Source organism: Hemicordylus capensis, chromosome 3, assembly GCF_027244095.1.
Source record: "Hemicordylus capensis ecotype Gifberg chromosome 3, rHemCap1.1.pri, whole genome shotgun sequence".
Lineage (NCBI taxonomy): Eukaryota > Metazoa > Chordata > Lepidosauria > Squamata > Cordylidae > Hemicordylus > Hemicordylus capensis.
The window spans coordinates 210,072,119-210,091,338 of NC_069659.1; the positions used below are offsets into that span (position 1 = coordinate 210,072,119).

At 44.0% G+C, this 19,220-nt stretch overlaps 1 protein-coding gene across 2 annotated transcripts in view; it reads right to left on the reverse strand.

Annotated features, from left to right (window-relative positions):
- ZCCHC24 (zinc finger CCHC-type containing 24) overlaps positions 1-18,314 on the reverse strand; it is a 236,967-nt gene extending 218,653 nt beyond the window's left edge. For both annotated transcript variants that reach the window (XM_053309604.1, XM_053309606.1), the window contains exon 1: positions 17,580-18,314. In XM_053309604.1, coding sequence (XP_053165579.1) covers positions 17,580-17,819 — 240 coding nt within the window. In that variant the 5' untranslated portion in view covers positions 17,820-18,314. The remainder of the gene's footprint in view (positions 1-17,579) is intronic.
- Positions 18,315-19,220: the final 906 nt, after the last annotated feature.

Consider the following 19,220-nt stretch of genomic DNA (forward strand, 5'->3'; position numbering starts at 1 on the left):
ATATTTACTCAGAAGTAAATCCCATTATGTTCAATGGGACACATTCTCAAGTAAAGAGGCAAAAGATTGCAAACTTTGGCACTATACTGCTCCAGACTTTAAAATAATTGTGATGGCATGATGGCAGATGCTTCCTTGATTGCGAGCCTGGATCAATCTAACCTTGCAATCATGGAAGCGCCTACCATCATGACAACCCCTGCTGTAAGCATAAGAAGTGGGGCATGAATGTGAATGATGCAACAGGGGCGGGGCTTCCTCCCCTTTTGTGCTGCAGATACAGAGGTATGATTTTATAATGTCTTAATCAGGCTTATAACTTGCCTCATATCAGGATCAGGTGGCAGAGAATTGCTGCACACAAAGGGAGTAGGGGGTGGAGAAGGGACCCTGAAAGTCCAAGAACCTATTCTGACGATCAGTGGAAAGCGGGCTGAGGGTGCTTAGCCCGCTCCCCACCGATTGTCAGACTTACCGGGCTCGCAGCCGAGCCCAGTTCAGTCAAAGCGGGTCACCCGCTTAAGTAGCCCTCCCCTAAGCCTGGGTTAGCCAAGCAAGCGCTCCGCTAACCCGGGCTTTCTGATCGTGAGTGGCTCCCCGCTGTGGCTACTCACGAGGAGACCCCTGACCTGGAGGCTGAAAAGCAGCCTCCTGGCTAGGGGGTCTCTCCAGCAAACTCCCCAGCCCCCGCCAGCTCTGTGATGGAGCCGCTAGTTGTGTGGGCGACCACTGTGGCCGCCCAGAGCAGACTGCTGCTCGTGTGCAGCGAGAGCGGGCTAAGCCCATTCTCCCCGCAAACCCCCTAGAGGCTCTTCTCACAGATCATGATAAGAGCCTCCAAGGCTTCTCTAGGTTCATTCACATAGCATTAAATCATGGATTGGAATTACATGTGAAAGCAGTCAATTGATCAATTTAGACATCATGACAAACAATTAAAGAAGCTCAGCTGTGCTTTGATGTGATGTCTGAATTGACAGACACTGAAGCTATTCCCACGATCAGTAGAAAGCAGGCTAAGGGAACCTAATTCACTCTCCCCTTAAATGAAGTTAACGGAGCGAGCACTCCGTTAACCCCATTTTATTGCTCGTGTGCCGCCATGATGCGCACCAACACATGAGTAGACCCCCAAACAGGAGGCTGCAAGCAGCCTCCCAGGCTTAAGGGTCCCCCCAGAATGCCCTGAACACTTACACGAGGCATAGATGTAGTGCCATTGGAGGGGGAGCAGTGGCCATAAGGATGACTTGTCAATTCAGACATCACCTCAGACTGTACTTAGCACAAACCATTGAGCCCTTTCTCACAAGCAGTGAGGAAGGGCTTGAGGGCATGCAGGGAGGAAGGCTTGAAAAGCTTACCTCCCCACAGATGATCCTTGCTCTGGGTCTGTGCATGGAGATTGCACGCCCAGACATGCAGCTCCCTCCTCTGACAAGTTTGGAGGTTTGGGGGCCAAGAGGTGTTGCCCCAGCCCCCAGAAATCCCATAATGTACGGCACAAGTGTGTGGTGCATTGTGGGTATCCCCCCAGCACCAGATGGGAGTCCCCCAGCACCATGACTACAAAAAGACATAAAAGTAGAGAGGAAAAAATACCAAAAACTTACTTAAAAATCAATTTTAAAAATCATGTAATATCACCAAGAGTCACCAAGAAGAATGAGCAGATCGAACCTCTGAACCCCACAAAATAGCTGACCCCCCATCACAAAAAAACCCCTTTGCCAACCACAGATACTCAGGCTGTGGTTGGCAAGACCTGTCACAATTTCTCATTCATATATACTCAAGACCGTGGTTGGTAAAACCATGATTGGCAAGGGATGACTGTATACTGTATTGCATTGCACCTGTGCTGGTGACATCTCTGACCCTGAATGGCTAAGTTGCTATGGTGACACAGAACAGAATTCAACAGTTTGTAGTCCAGCTAGTTTTTGTGAGGAAAGGGGAAATTGTAAGTTTAGCCAGAACTAAAACCTCACATAAGGTCAGACTGAAGACTGGTAAGAGTTCCTGGGGCATAAGAAAGCAAAGTGATAGGAAGGTCAAGGCAAAAAGGCTGGGCTCAAAGTAAGCAATGTATTGAGAAAGAGTAACCTGAAGAAAAGGAAAGTGGAGCACAAGGACTAAGGAAAGAGACAGAGGAGAGATGAAATTGAGGCAAAGGGGATTAATCCAAAGGCGGTTCTGAAAACTCTTAAGATGAAGAACGGCTGTAAGCTGTGAGAGGAGGAAGAGAGGAGTGGGGGGGGGGCAAAGGAAGTGGGACAAAAGGGGCAGTGGCTTGTAAAGCAGGAACCTGAGAAGTGGGACAAGAGGGGCAGTGGCTTGTAAAGCAGGAACCTGATCAGTGATGGAGCCCAAGGTTGTTGGATACACAAGGGGGCTATCCTCACGATTAACAAAAGTCGGGCTAGGAGAGCCTAGCCCAATTTTTGTTAATCGTCAGAACCACCGGGCTCGGCTGCGAACCCGGTGGTTCTAGAGCGGTTAACCCACTCTGGAACCCCTGGTAAAAAGCAGGTTTGCGGAGTGAGCGCTCCACAAACCTGCTTTTTACAATCATGAGTAGCCGTGGCGCACCTTCACGCCATGCCTACTCATGAGTAGACTCCTGGCCAGGAGGCGAAAAGCCGCCTCCCGGCTCGGGGGTCTCCCCAGTATGCCCTGCGCGCATGCATACCGGGCATACTGCGCAGGGCATACTGGGGCTTGCGGGGGCCCTGCGGCCCCCGAGCTCCCCAGCCCCCACCGGCTCTGTTTTGGAGCTGGCAATCATGTGGGCGGCCGATACGGCCACCCAGGGCTCCCTCCCCGCTCACCCGAAGAAACCAGGTCTCACGGATCGTGAGACCCGGCTCAAGGTTGACGAAAGAAAGCACCAAGGAGAAAGTAAAAATGGGGCAAAACATCAAATATGGCCTAGAGATATTGTTCACTAGAAGAAAAATGGAAGTGGGCAGGCAAGGGAGGGGGCCAAGGGGACATACTGTTGGCTGGTCTAAGTTTGGAGCCTGAGTGACAAATTATGCCCTTTCTGACTCCTGCTGTCACTGCACTATTGTAACCCGGCAACCCTAAGGGTTGAAAGAAGCAAATTTCACCTACTGATTTTAACTATCAGGCAATTATTTGACCAAGAGAACAGCACTCAGACTATCTGAAGCCAAGCCACTGGCACAATTACTCTGTAATACTCACCCAGGACCCACCTCTAACTTTAGTATATTGGATGGTGTCCAATGTAAATTTCTAAGAGTGGCCTTACAAGTGCCTAGCTGTATCTCCAATGCCACTCTGCGTCTGGAAACTGGCATGCTAGAAGTTGAGGCCAAAGTTTGGATGTCCGCTCTCAATCACTGACTCAAATTAGCTCTTTGCCCACAGAGCCTGGCCTTTTTAATACTGCAGGACAATTTCCAATCCTCATGGAAGTGGGCAGTCGATAACAAGGTGACACTGTTGGGCTTTTCCCCATCTCACCTCCTTCCTATGAGCAGTAACAAGGCAAAAACGGCCATCAAACAGAGGAAGCTGGATACGGAATGCCAGGCGGATCTAAGTATGGTTCCTAGATATCAGGCCTCGGACAGCTTTAAGTTTGCGGTATCCCTCCCTACATATTTGACCCAGCTGGAAATACCAAGTCACAGAAAGGCGTTCACCCTCACCCGCTGCCATGCCCTTCCATCCGCTGTTTTGGAAGGTAAATACAGGATGATCCCATTTACGAAAAGGCTTTGCCCCTGTGCTTCTGGGGAGGTGGAAACCACTGAACACGTACCCTCGTCTTGCCCATTTTATAAAGATAGCCGGGAGAGCCCATACTTGCTCTACTTCACTACTACCCCAGCCATTCCAGGCAAGTCTACAGTAAGATGCTGCTCTCAGATGAAAAGCGAACCTTCACATACAATGTTGCTAGGTTCTGTGCGGCAGCATGCAAGAGTCGTCGGACTGACTGCCAGCCCATAACCCACGGTTTTACGAATGACCAATTTATTCTAACATGTTTTTTGTAAAATACTTTTACTATATTAGTTAGTTTTAACTTATAGTTAGATATGTACTTATATATTTAACTGTTTTATCTCCTTTTTACTAGTCATCCTGTTAGAGTGGTATCTCCTTATAGACCAATTTTATACAGTGGTCCCTCGACTTACAAACTACTCGACATAAGTATTTTTCGAGTTACAAACGGCAGTTTTAGATCCGGTTTTAGATGCGGTTTTTTCGACTTACAAATTTTTAGATGCGGTTTCCTCGACTTACAAATTTTTAGATGGGGTTTCCTCGACTTACAAATTTTTAGATGGGGTTTCCTCGACTTGCCTGCTTGTTTACTGCCTGTTTATTCTTGCAAAGAAATGTTCCTGTGCAGTTTGCAAGCCTTACTGGGGGTCTGGGTCTTTTTTCTAGGCTCCGGAACGCATTAATCCATTCCCAATGCATTCCTATGGGAAACCGCTTTTCGACTTACGAATTTTTCGACTTACAAATGTGCATTCGGAACGGATTAATTTCGTAAGTAGAGGGACCACTGTATATAGATTGCACTAAATTGCTTATATCAGTTAGTTATTTTATCAGATTTATTAGTCCTATCAGTTGTCCCCTTATTTTTTAACTATCCCGCTTTTACCCTTTAGCATATCTTACAGCTTATTTTAAATATTTTATACTTCTTAGACATTTTTATATTCACTGGTAGTTGTATGTATTTACCTATGCTGGTCTTTGACCATAATAAAGCTAATTGACTGACTGACCGAGCAAGAGAAACATCTGTTTGATAGACTGGTACATCTACTTTTTAAAAGCTGTTCTTCAAATCTTTAAGTATTAATTCAGCAGCAGACAGAACTATGCTATTCAACATTATAATTATTTCGGCAGTGCTACAAATGACACAAAATTGTTTATAATTTGGGGGGGGGGGGTGATTTAGGATGTGAGGACTCTTTGGAGTACAATAAGATGTAGACTTCCAATTGCCTGGAGGTTCAGCTGATAAAACCAGCCCACGGCTTGGCAAATCCATGTGGCATGATAACCAAGCCAATCCACATCTCAAATCTATGGATCTGAACACTCCTGCCTTCATGTTGTCACTGCGTGTCCCATTTATACCTTTTGAGCAAGATGTGTGACATGATGAGAGGCATGCAATGACTCGTTGATCCAAACTCTCTCTGCCTCTCCCACCACAGTCTTCCTGCATTTGCTTTTGCTGAGCTACCCACCTATTCTTGAAATATACCCTAATGTAGAAAACAGGGTGGATAACAATCGATTTGAAAAACAAATAGCTTTTTAAAATAATTTTAATCATTAAAAAAAATTAAATCTGATTTTTTAATTTTTTATTTCTTAAAAAAAAGTGTAAACATCTTATTTATTTGTTATTTCTCTGTGTAAACCACCCTGAGCCATTTTTGGAAAGGTGGTATAGAAACTGAATAATAATAATATTTATAAACAAATACTGAATTTCTCATTTTAAAAACATGGTTAAAATTATATCTCATCACAAACATGCTGAACCTACACTTAGAGTTTCTTAAAGTGAATTAATGGTTCTCATACAAACATTGAATTACCTACCAAACAAATAGATATTTATTTTAATTTTATCTCATGGAAATGACTCTAGTCTGCCCAGCACTGCCCAGTAACTACCGGCTCTTGCTTCTTGAAATTTCTAGGCTTTGAGTTTCTGTTTCTAAACAAACTAAGTCACTTACGCAAAGACACAGGCTGGATTGTAGGATTGTTGTTTGTAGTGGGGCTGGGCCAAAGCAGAGAGGAGCTAGTTAAGACTAAGTCTCAATGTAGGAAAAGAGGTGGAGCAAAAGAAACAGTGGAAGGGAAAAGGGAAGACATTATGCTGACATTATAGGAACATAGGAAGCTGCCTTATACAGAGTCAGACCATTGGTCCCTCTAGCTCAGTACTGTCTACAGACAGGCAATGCCTTCTCCAAGGCTGCAGGCAGGAGTGTCTCTATCCTGGAGATGCCAGGGAGGAAACTTGTAACCTTCTGCATGCTAACATGCACATGCTCTTCCCAGAGCGGAGCCATCCCTTAAGGGAAATATCTTACAGTGGTCACACATGTGATCTCCCATTCAAATGCAAACCAGGTTGAACCCTGCTTAGCAAAGGGGACAATTCATGCTTGCTACCACAAGACCAGCTCTCCTCCCACTACAAAGTACAAGATTTTCCATATTCCCCCACACTTTGTCACAGAAAAATTGAAATGGCTTCTGGGCATAAGAAAGACCCTATCTGGGAATATTTTGGAAAAAAATTCTTCCCTGTATGAAAGAGGAAAATGTATCAAGTGCGAGCAGTGCAACCAAGAGATTCAGGGCCTAGCTGCAAGAATGAAGAGTTTTAAGGACAGCTTGACAACTTAGAAGACTGCTGCAATTGTAAATGTGAAACATTGTATGTAACATTAAAGGCTATTTAGTTTAATAAAATATAAGTGCTATTTTGTTTATATGTGTAATTTACTTCTTACCATTCCTAATGTACTGCTCCTACATCTGCAGCTTGACGTGAGTAGTAAGTAAAGGTAGCCATTACATAGAAAACCAGGTATTGGAGCCATTCACACGACCAAGCGGGTGGGCGGGGGGAAGACTGGTCCAACTCACTTTCCCCCAGACGATAGAAGAAATGTTGCTGGGAGCATGGACAATCCCAGACAATCTGCACTGCGCCACACAGCTCCAGAGGCCAGAACAATGCATCCCAGCCTCCAGATATCCCACAACCCACCATGCCATGAGTGCAGTACATTGACAGGATCTTCCGAGAGAGAGGCATTCTGTGTCCGCTGGATGGATGGTCCCAGAGCTGGGATTAATGGTACGCTCGCACCCTTAACCCCAGCTAAAAGCTGGGGTAAAAAGCTGGGCTAGGCATCGCTGCCCCACCAGGATCGGGCCTGATCCCGGCAGTTCTCACGTGCAACCTAACCCAGCCCTGGCTGGGCTTCCCTAGCCTGGGTCAGGCTGCAAGGGAGAACAGCTTCATTATGTCCAATGGCCTAAATTAGTAAAAATCAAGTTCTCTCTTTCTAAAACTACACAAAGTATACCTCCTAGATGAGGTAAATGCTCTATTGAGTAAATTAACATGTATTAGTGATCCAATTTGCACCAAGATGTAAAGAAGGATCAATGACCAAGGTTTCTTCTTGGTGAGTTTAATCAACGATTTAAATTGCCTTGATTTAAATCAACCCACTCTGGTATGAAGCTCTGCTGTATCAGGATCAGTGTTGGAAGTGGAACAAGCATCCTGACCAGCCAAGTAGAGAGTAAGCCTCTTCTCACGAGCAATGAGAAGAGCTCCAGAACAGGCTGCGGGGAAGGCGGGTTATACTTACCTTCCCCACAGACAACCACTCTTCCTGTGCTGGTTGCACTCCCCACACGTCCAGACGATGCCCTGCACACCCAGGCAGTGGGGAGGGTCAGGGGACAGGACGGGACATCCCAGCCCCTGGATATACCATGACGCCCTGTGCAGGTACATCATGCCAGACAATTTTTTAAATGGGGTTAAAGGAGCACTCGCTCCCTTAACCCCGTTTTAAAGGGTGGCTACTTAGACGGGTTTGCCGCCATGGTGCTGCCGGGATTGGCCCGATCCCGGCAGTTCACACGTGCATGCAAAATTGGGCTGGGCTCCCTTAGCCCAGTTTTGCACATGCATGTGAATAGCCTTGATGAATATTTTAGAACATATTGGGCACAATCCAGCAACAATGCAACTAAACCCCACTGGTTGAGACTAATATAAACAGTGGCATGGAACTTAGTTCCGATTTAAATTATTTAAATTTAAATGAACCGGTGGTAACTGGAGGTCCGTCTCCAGTTAGCAATAGCAATAGCACTTACATTTATATACCGCTCTATAGCCAGAGCTCTCTAAGCGGTTTACAATGATTTAGCATATTGCCCCCCAACATTCTGGGTACTCATTTTACCGACCTCGGAAGGATGGAAGGCTGAGTCAACCTTGAGCCCCTGGTCAGGATCGAACTTGCAACCTTCTGGTTACAGGGCAGCAGTTTTACCACTGCGCCACCAGGGGCTTACCACCAGTTTTTTTTATGGCGACTCAGAGGCGGGCCTTCTCTGTAGCTGTTCCCAGGCTGTGGAATGCACTCCCAGCAGAAATTCGTAATCTTAATTCCTTACTGACTTCAAGAGAGCCCTTAAAACCCATCTGTTTGGCCTGGTCTTTCAGGGTTTTTAATTAATTTTAATTGTTTTAATGTTAACCTAGTTTTCAGGGTTTTAATTGTTCTGATAGTTTAATTGTTTTTTAAGATGTTTTTAAATTGGTGTTTATATTTGTATTTCTGTTTTAATTGTTTTTAATGATTTCTGTTTTTAATTGTAAACCGCCCTGAGCCATTTCGGAAGGGCGGTATAAAAATCAAATAAATTTTAAAAAATTAAATTATGACTAGGTTTTCGCATATTGTGTCCACCAGATACAACCCATCCACCTTGGTTACATTTTTAAGAAAGACGATCTATATATTTTATAACAGACGTATGAACCCACAACAAAACATTGAAGTATATCCCTGGTATCAGTGTGTTAGCTGAGCCTGTGCATGGTGAAAAGATAAACGTTAGCAACAAAGACAGCAGTCCCTGCTCTATCTTGGGTCTCATTTCATATGCAAATTTTATTTTTTTGTTTGTATGTTTTCTGGGTTTTTTGTGATGCAGAGCACTGGTGCTCATTCCCATCTCCTTTTCATCCAGCCTTAAAGCTTCAAGAGTTAATGCTGAGAAGAAGGGCTCTTCAGTCTTATTGTGCTTATTGGAACTTCCAGAGTGTTCCCATAAAGCTTGGGAGTTGTGAGGAATTCCTTCAGAACTTGCCCGGCACCTGGGAGGGCAATAGCTCATAACACCAAGAGATAAACTGTGTCAAACTCTTTTCCTTTCAGAAGCAGAATAGGGTTACTTGGCTGGTGAGGGAGCCACAACGTTTCAGTATGTCCTGTGGAGACTATTAGACAGCTTTCCCCCTCAGAAGCTGAAAGGGTTGTGAGTGAACCCCTCTTCAGACATTATCCTAAAATGTCCCTGTGACCATATACAGCAGTGCTAATGGGGCAGAAGTTCCCCTCCGTCTCAGTCACCCTCACACTCTGTCATTGCTCACATTTAGAGCGGAGTTTGTGTGAACAAGAAAGCACCCTATCCAGATGGTGGGCAATTCTGTGATCCCAAGGGTGGAGCCCAAGGGTGACTGATGGGTCAGAGCCCCCGCCCCATCTGGACAACCGTACATGGCTACAACAGGGCTTTGGGGCTTGTCTTGAGGAACTATTCTTCAAGCTGAGAAATTTCCCTCTCTTTTGGCCTTGTGCCACAGGGTTCCATTAGCTCTGCCCACCTGCTTGCTCAATAACTGCATTCTGAGCATTGACTGTCTCATTCACTAACATGGGGCAGTAGGGGGGATCTTTTGGCCCACTTAAGACTTTTTTCCTTCAGATTTTTTTCTAACACTGACATGTCTATGGGTCACTCTGAGTCTACCGGTGCCTCCAACTTGCCAGCAGGTGCTCTTGTTCCCCATCCATGAAGAACTCAAATTTCATCAATTTTGGAAACCGTATATAAGCATTTATAATATAAATGATTATAACATGAATCTTAACTATAACAACAACAGAGTTAGTGTAGAATAGTGGCTAAGAGAGTAGATTACAAATCAAGCAGACTCTACCTCAAGATCCATCTCTGCCATGAACTTACCCAATGAATTCTGGCAATCCACTCTCTCTCTCACTCAGCCTATCTTCAATATGAGAATAGCATCACTGATCTACCTCACAAGGCTGTTATAAGGATTATAGCAAGATAGTGGTTGATATACTGAGACAAATTCCTCAGAATTGTCCCACTGAAATTAAAAGGACAAGTTAGACAATGCCTAACTTGTTCTTTTAATATCAGTGGGACTACTCTGAGTAATTTTCCTCAGGCTATCAGCCAGTGTTTAAGTGCTCTGAATGCTGGAAAGTGTTACAGAAATGCTAAATACCATTATTAAGCCTTCTCCAATCACTTAAATAGATCATGCAAACGAGCTGAGCATTTCAGCTTGCACTATGAGTCACACCAAGAGAGGCAGTTTTAGGTATGTGAAATATTTACCCCACATATTTTCTCATATATCTCCAAGGTGGCTCACAATAGCTATAAAATCATCACAGCACTAATTAAAAATCAGTAAAAGAAATCAAAATATAAACAAAGCAGCATCAAGAAACAGAAGAAAATTTTTAACAGGAAGCCAACATCAGCTAGGTCAACTACACTGATCAAGTAAAAAGCTCAAGCAAATAAAACAGTGTTCACCTGGTGCCTAAGAAAGAGCAACTTAAGTGTCTGGCAGACCTTTCTAGGGCTATTGTTCCAAACAAGTGTCACCACAGCAAAGGCTCTGTTGCTGGTAGCCACTCAATCTCTGAAGATGTAGCTACCTGGTGCGAGAGTTTCAGCAATACTCTATCTGAATTGGCTGGTTCATATGGGAGAAGGCATTCCATCAGATACCCTGGTCCCACCCATTTAAGATGCAATCCTGAGCTTGACTCCTTAAAAGTAAGCATCACTGAAATCAACAAGATGTACTTCCAAATAAAATTAATATGTTGTGTTGGTATTATCAGGGGCACAAAGCAAGGAGAATAAGTGAAAACCAACCCTGCACAACATAAGGCCTGGGGGCCGGATCCGGCCCACAAAGACATTTTTGCTGGCCCACAGAGCTTGGCATTTGTATAGGGCTGGAATAGTCAGGTGCCCTGCTGGCTGAGCAGGGACAGGGCTTATTTTTCTGCCGCTATTCTTGGTTAAAATTGTTGGCCCCTGCACGGAGGGAAAGACCCACAAGTAACCAGTAATTGCTTTAATTTTACTGAAACAATCAACACACTGAAAATTGACCTCCCACCCCACCCCACCACCCCAATACAGCAAGTCATGGTTGTTTGTGGCCCACTGGGGCATTTGAGTTGTACACCCCTGGTGTAAACAGAGATCAAAACTATTATCTAGAATCTTTTTAATTAGAATATTGTATATATATTCTGTTTCAACAAGAAATGTTTTTTCAAAGTGGTTAACATAGCAAGATAAATGGGAAAAAGGGCTCCCTAGCTCAAAAGGGCTCTGTAGCAGATTAAAACCTTTGTCTTAGAGTAGCTCATGTAAGCGGGGGGGGGGGGTGCTGAGTCATCCCTGGTGAGCTGCCTGGCTGGGCTTCTCATAAAACTAATCTATGTTTCCGGTAGAATTAAAATGCTGCCAGTGCCACCCCTCTTATCGACAGAGTTTGAACCTCCCTGGTCTTGAGGTGGAAACCCAGGGAAAACTCTCTCTATTTTGCTATTGGATAAATACAACAACCTTCCATGTGTAGGCCTACACGTGATGAGAAAACTGATAGCTGCTGAGCGCTTGAGGACGCTTTTGCACCAGAGAAAACCCCTTTCCATCCTCCTTTTTTCTTGAGTTAAAAACTAACTCTAAAAAGAAAAGAACAAAAACAATTTTATTCAATTACTACAGTCTGCTTCCATCTGAGGCTTTTGGGTTTTAAATACACTAAAACATACTTAGTAGGTTACAAAAATAGATTGTCTTAGGCTGCAGTTTCAGGTTGCATTTAGGCAAGCTTAAAAGTTTACAGAGTCTTTTGCAACATCCTAGGTGGATTGAGTGTAGGCCAGTGTTTCTTATTTTAATTATGCTGGAGATAAACAATAATAGAACAGTATCAAGAATATGCAAAGCACACACACAGAAATATATATATAATGCAAAATCTAACAAACTGTTTCCTATGCTGAATTCCCTTTTCCTTGAAAACTCACCCAACACTTGATAACAATCAAGCTTCCTGCATCTCATGGATCTGCAGTTATTCCATGTGAGAAACTCCCATGCTGGCTTTGACCATGAGGGAGCAAGAACTCCATGCTCCTCACTAAGCCTTTCCTCACACTTCTTCAGCACAGACTACCCTTCTTGTTCCCAGAATTCCCAGCACCCGCTCTCTAGGTTCCACCCACCTGGTGTACTGATTGGCTGCCCTGGAGTTCACCAGCCTGTCAAACGAGACAAGGGTTCACTCCATGTTAACTCTTTAGAGGGAGGGGAGGCCGATCACTACAGGCACACAATCTAAACAGAAACACATAGGAGACACCTGCAAGAGCCAGTGGGAGTGATGCTATGCTGGGTTGAAAAGTAACAGTTCCCGCCCCCTTACTGAATATAAAAGAGCCACAGCCTAGTATCCTGGGGAATACTAGACAGACCATTTTCCCTGAGGAAGCGAAAAGTGGTGCAGAGAAAAAAGAGAGCCGGAAAGAAACCTTTGCAATTGTAAAATGCTTCCCTGAGCAGCCTGTTCCTCAGATACTTTCACAGATGAATGCAGATATTTGATTAGAGTTAATTCATACTGCAAAGCGGGGGAAAGAACACTACTGTTCTTTGTATGGGATTTATTCCAAAATAACACAGAGAACCCTCATGCCAACTTTACCACAGGAAGGTTGGATGGGCAGAATCTCCAACTTAATAAGCAGCTGCAAAATATGTGACTTAAAATAGGAACACAAAGAAATGTCCAAACTGAGATCAACAGGTGTTCAGTTCTATATTCTTTTTCTGAAAGTACCAGGTTCTGCTGTTTTGAATAGCCATTTGTTAAACAAGTACTAGAATTACACTTGATGAGCATTCCAGTCATCTAAACACTTAAGATCAAGTTTCTGGATTTGTAAAATAAACAGATTGATCAAAAGATTTGCCCTGGCAAGTGGGTTTAGGATGTGTGCAAATCCACAGTGCAACATAAATCATGATCACTTTATTGATTGATTGAATTTATATACCGCCTAGTATAAAAATCTCAAATGTATTGACATATGCCAATGAACTGTTTTGTAAGTATATTCATAAAAGTTGCTAGCCCACTAAGAAAACTTACTAGCCTCCCTGTTCACAGATGCCTATGTTAATCAATGGCAATCTAAAATTTAAAAAGAGGCACCCATTATAAAACTTCCATGCCTAGTCACCTGGGGGTTATTCTTACTCACTTCAGGCAAGTAGGCAATTTATATGTCTGTACTATTGATGACACTGATACGTCAGTTAAAGTCACCATCAGACGATGCCACATAGTGATATGCACACAACCCTTGGGCAGGGCCATATTTGACAGGCAGGGGTAGCATAATAGAGGTGTCACTGAGTGCCTCATCATCACAGCTTCACTAAAGGTATGCGGGCTACATTGACAGGAGCACCATTTTAGTGTGTGAAGTAAAGCAAATTTGGGTGGGGCAAAGGGCAGATTCACAGCAAGGTTAGAAGGTCAGCTTTTGGATACAGTTAAAATTACATTGCAAAAAAAAGGAAAATTATTTTAAGAACATCTGTCATGATTATTTTCTTTTTCATATAGTGTGGTATAGTGGTTAGAGTGCTAGACTAGGGCTGGGGAGACCGCTCTGGGCTCCTTGGAGGAAGAGCAGGATATAAAATGTTATATTATATATATAAACACCTTCTTTTTCCTTTTTCTTGAAGCAAAGGGATTCATATCAGTGTTCCCTCTGAGAAACGCGCGTGTGAATGCACTCATACATTTTTTTATGTCCACTCAGTCAATTTTAGGTTTAATCAGGAAGGCTCCATTCTGAATATACATGCGCACACACTGCATTGATACTGCCACCCAGAACAAAATTCATTACACACACAGATGAAAAAAATTAGGGAGAACACTGCCATGCATCCCTAATGCATAGGCCCACTTAATTGTTTATAGCAACAATCACTCAATAGGTAAAACCATGAGTTGGTCAAAAAATTAGGAACATAGGAAGATAGGAAGCTGCCATATACTGAGTCAGACCATAGGTCAATCTCGCTCAGTATTGTCTGCACAGTCTGTGCAGGCAGCGGCTTCTCCAAGGTTGCAGGCAGGAATCTCTCTCAACCCACCCCCCTCCGATTACCTGATGTGCCTTGAAACCCCCCACCCCCGAGTTATAGTACTACCTGCATATACTTCATAACCTTGTGGGTTTCCAAATCCTTGTGTGTAAATCTTTGTAGATATATCATGTACAAACAACCACTTTGTATATAATTGTGCTTTGGCAACGCACTGTATACTTTGGTAGTTTGTTGGTTCAATAAAAAAATCTTGTCCTATAAAATCTTGTCCTATCTTGGAGATGCCCAGGAGGGAACTTGGAACCTAGATGCTCTTCCCAGAGTAGCTCCATCCCCTGAGGGGAATATCTTACAGGGCTCACACTTCTAGTCTCCCTAGAATTAGAATTAGGCAGCATAGCATGAAACAAGAGGCAGAGGTGGGGAAGCCTGTCTTCCTCCACCCTCCCTTTAGAGTGTCCCTGCTTCCCAGCACCAGTGTTACATGATGACAGGAGTCATAGTTGGATGGAGTTGCCAAGCACTTAAACTACTTCAGAGGTGCAAGCCACTTCGCATACCATCACAGTTGTGCATATTCATAAGAAAACAAAATCTATGTACTTTGTCTTAACCTATTTGTGAATCTTGCTATAAGGATGTGTATGAATAACTCCAGACTCCAGTCACTTCTTCAGGGGGAAAAGTTCACATTCACATTGCAAAATACAAAACAACCATCTTTCCCCTCCACAGTCTCTATCTCAAATTCTGACATTTTCAAACTCCTCCTAATGATTCTTTAAAAATTACAACACAGATCATATAACCTGATCACAAAGATGTTCACTTGGGATAAATCCTGGCAGCTATTTATTGAAGAAAGAGTCCTCCCTATTCTCAAATTCTTTACTAAATAAGACCCATTTCATACATACCACTTCAATAACTTTAGGGCCCCTCTTTCGATGTTAGCATGCATGTCCAGAAAACCTGAAATGCAGCTTTAAATGTATTTGTATCAGGTTTTCAAATTGTCTGATGGCCATATAGGACAGTGAATCTACAATCAAATTTCAAAACTCTTGCAATTTGAGGATAACATGTTAACATAAGCGCTTCATCTTAAACACTTTAGTCCTCTGCCCACCATTTTTTCCAAATTCTCCAAAATGTTCACATTTGGAAGCAGGGTGTTTGTCTCCCCCCCCCCCCCCGCTTTCTCTTTTTAATTTTAACCTCTATATAGAAGTGTCACTTTGGTCATCGTTTACAAGAAAGGAGATAGAAGGAAAATCACAGTGGAAGGACAGATCCCTGATTCTGAACCAAACCTATTTTCTGCCATTTGATGAAAGTGAAAAGGAAGATGAGGATCTGAGGAAGTGGAAGAAAAAACTGCAAATTCAGCAAAGGGAAAGAGATCACAGTAGCAGCAGCCTCTATGCTTTTCCTGGTGCAGGCTTTGCTTTCCTAAGGATATCTCCACCACCACCAAAAACAACACCCCCACTGCCACCACGCACACACACACACATACACTGGCGCCTTACAGGAAATGTACATATAATAAAGGCAAATGGATACTCCATTTTCATCCATGCTTGTGTGATCATGCAGCTGGAAGTCTACTCAGTTACTGTGTCCTTTCCCTGCTTCCATCCATGTCCCGCAATACACAAGCATTTTTAAGATTTCTGTTTGTTCATTTGATGAAAAAGCCATGTAAGCACACCAGAGCTGGAGTGCAGAATAATATTTTTAAATTAATTAAGAAGAAACTGACAGGACACTCTGGAGTTAACAACGCTTGTCTTGCTGAGGCCGAGGGGCAAGTGGGCAGGTGATGAAGAAAGGCAAAAGTTACACACACACACACACCATGTTATAGAAATGTATTTGGGTCTAGACCCAGCATCCAGGATAGGCAAGTGAGGGAGCATTTTCTCCCACAACAGCTGAAGGCGTGTGTGGTGAAAAGCATAGCTTGTAAATGAGGGAGGTACACATTCATTGAATTGGGAGAGAGCTCCCAAGTGTTCATTAAAGTATTTTAAAATGCATATACAATTTTAGTCCAAAAAACTAGTTAAGAATGTTGTTATTTATTGCTATGATTAACACAGTGCCATCAGAGTACATGGTGATTCACATAAAAGTATATACAAAAAGACAGCCCCTCTATCTCAAGGCATGTACAATGTACATACAGGCTGTGTATTTGTGGGTGTGTGAGTGTGCACTCAAGGAAAGGAAACATGAAGAAGAGAGAGAGAAAGTTAGGCATTAAAGTCTCTTCAGACATCAGGAAAAATCCCAGTTGCCTTTTAGATGACGTAGTCACGTCGTAATACCAGTGATGATCTTGGAGCACTCATTTAATTCTGCTTATTTTTGAAAGTGATTGAGCTAAACTCCACTGCTGATTTCAAACTGCAAAGTTTTCTCTCATCCTGTCTTTGCCACTCCCAAGATAAATTATGTGCCAATATTTATCTCAATGAATTTTGGGATACAGCTAAGCAACTCAATCAGTGTTAAGTTAACCAAATCAGTCCATGTAATCATTGACCATAATGTCAACAGAAATTGATCACCCAGCACACTCCCAAAAGCATGGGCAGGGAGGAAGAGTAATATCCACAGGCAAACCCTCTCATGGTACTCCAATCCCCCATACCTACCAAAGCAAGCACACACACACACACACCCAAAACCCCACCTACACAGGACCCTGAAATCAACTTTGTTACAACTTGGGGCACATTCCAATATGAACACATTGTTCAGAATGCAAGTCTCATCCACAGTGACATCGAAAAGCAACATGCTAGTTTGTTTTGTTTTGTTTTTTTGTTTCCCCTTTTACGAATTCTCTCTCAAAGGTTCTCTGGGACAGGATTCTTAAACGGAGGCAAAGAAACTTGGGTTAAATATTCGGTAGGATGAAGTCACTTTCACACAGATCTCTTTTACATGATACTCTCCAGATCCCCACTTCTCCCTTATGCATAAACTGCTAATTCAATTACGAAGCTCTGCTCTTTTAAAATAAGCAAGCAAACTATTAAATAGGAAATAAATCAAAAGCACCTTGAGAAGTAAAACTATTACCGGGGGGCGGGCGGGGGGGGCTTGAAAAGCATCATGGCGGTTAGTTGGACGGGACAAAAGTTTTCACAGTGAACTTTCTGCAAAGTCTCCCCCTCCCGCTTTCCCCCCTGCAGGCGATGATCGCTAGGCTGTTCCTATCCCCTGGCATGAGCGAGGGAGCGAGCAAAGTATATTCCTTCCAACTGCAATGTACAGGCCAAAACCTCAAGCCAGTTTAAGCTGGGGTATTTGCATATCAGCCGATCTATTTCCAAGTGTGGACAAGGAGGTTTTAAAAAAATAAAAATCCAGGCATTTCACTTCAACTAGTGGTCGTAGACTGGACTGCGGGCGGGGGCGGGGGCGTCTTCCAGACTGGGCACAGTCGACACGCCGTCCCGAGGTGGTGCTGGATGATGACCAAGATGATGATGATGATGATTGCAACACGAGGCACTTACCTCGTTCCTCTGGAGCTGGAAGAAGCTGTTGAGATAACTGGAATTGAGTGATGAGCCTAGCTCCGTGTTCTTGCTGGGATAGTTCAGCTCCGGGTGTTGGGACGAGGAAGGCTCCGGTCGGAAGGCATCGAAGGCGTTGGCCTGGTGCGTGTCTTGCAAGGACAGATAGACCCAGTTGAGAAGCTGGGCAGGCTGGTAGACGGAGGCAGCGCTTGTGTCGATGGCTGACAACAGGCTCATCCTTGCTCCCACCCCCCCACCACCAAAGGTTGCCCGCTCGGAGATGTTTCCCCCCTCCCTCCTCCTCCTCGGAAAGTGCCTCCTGATCAGTTGTTTAACTGTACCCCCGTCTCTTTAGGGGATGTTTTCCTACCCCACAGATTTTTTTGTGGGCTCCTGCGGGAGGGAGGGGGGCTCCTCTTGGTTTCCTTGCTTCCTAAATCTTGCCAGCCCTTAAAACTTTTCTCTTCTTCCCTTTCCTAAGGCGATCTGAGCCCTCCCAGCTCCGGCGCACCGTCCACCCCCAGCATAGCTGCTGATCTGCTGTTGCTGCTAACTGCAGCAAAGTTTGTCAGAAACTTTCTTTGGCTTCCCCCCCTCCCTCCTCTCTCCCCCCTCCCTCCTCCTTTGGTGGCTGATCCGCTATCTCTCTTTATTCTCACTCCCTTATTCTCTTCACTGGAAGGCGGGGCTTGTTTGATTATTCAGCAGCCACGGCCTGAGTTCATCGGGCTAGCTCGCTGAATATGTATCACTGGGTGGGGGGGGAAGAGGAGAAGGGAGATTATTGGTTCCTTAAATGCCGTGCAGCGAAAAAATTTGAATGTTAGTGGAGTTGTGGGCCAATCAAAGGAAGCCACGCCTCTTTTTCCCCTCTGGTCCCCCCCCTCCCGCGCATACACCCGCACAAGCGCGCCGCCGCGGCAGTTACAGATTGAATAGGTTTGTTGCTTGTGTATGCGTGGAATTTTGGTGGATCAGACCGAAGATCCATCCAGCCTTGTTCTGTTCCCGACAGCGGCAAGCCAGATGCCTCCCGGAAGAAGCCCAGAACAGAACTGTGGGGACTTTTTTCTGAAAGGCCAATCTGTCTCCCTTTTCGGGGGCGCAGACTGTCATTTCTTGGCTGTTTTGCCTTCCTTTTAGGGCCTAAATGCGAGGATGAAGATGCGTGACAGGAGGGTAAAACTGTACAGCTCCCTGAGGTTTCGCCGTGGTTTCTACGCACTGAAAGTGTGCCAAAGGAATGTGCTCGGGTAACCCTCTGAAACGTGTACGTATTTGCCACCAGAGGGCCAAGCACAAGATGACCACCAGCATGCTCTAAAAATGGCTTACACCATTTCATAATAATTGGATGGCAAAGAAGCATGTGATGCAAAATGTGGTCAAGAAAATCTGTGTTTAAATCAGATGGCCGTGGGCCTGCCCAAAGGATAAAATTTATGTATTTATCTAAATATTTCTATACTGCCCAAAACTTGCGTAACTGGGCGGTTCACAATTAAAATAATTTAAAACATCAAATCATCAATTAACAATTAAAATCATCATTTAAAAGATTAAAAACATTTAAAACCCAGTATATTATTTAAAACTATAACAAATCTAATTAAAAGCCTGGGTGAATAAGTGTGTCTT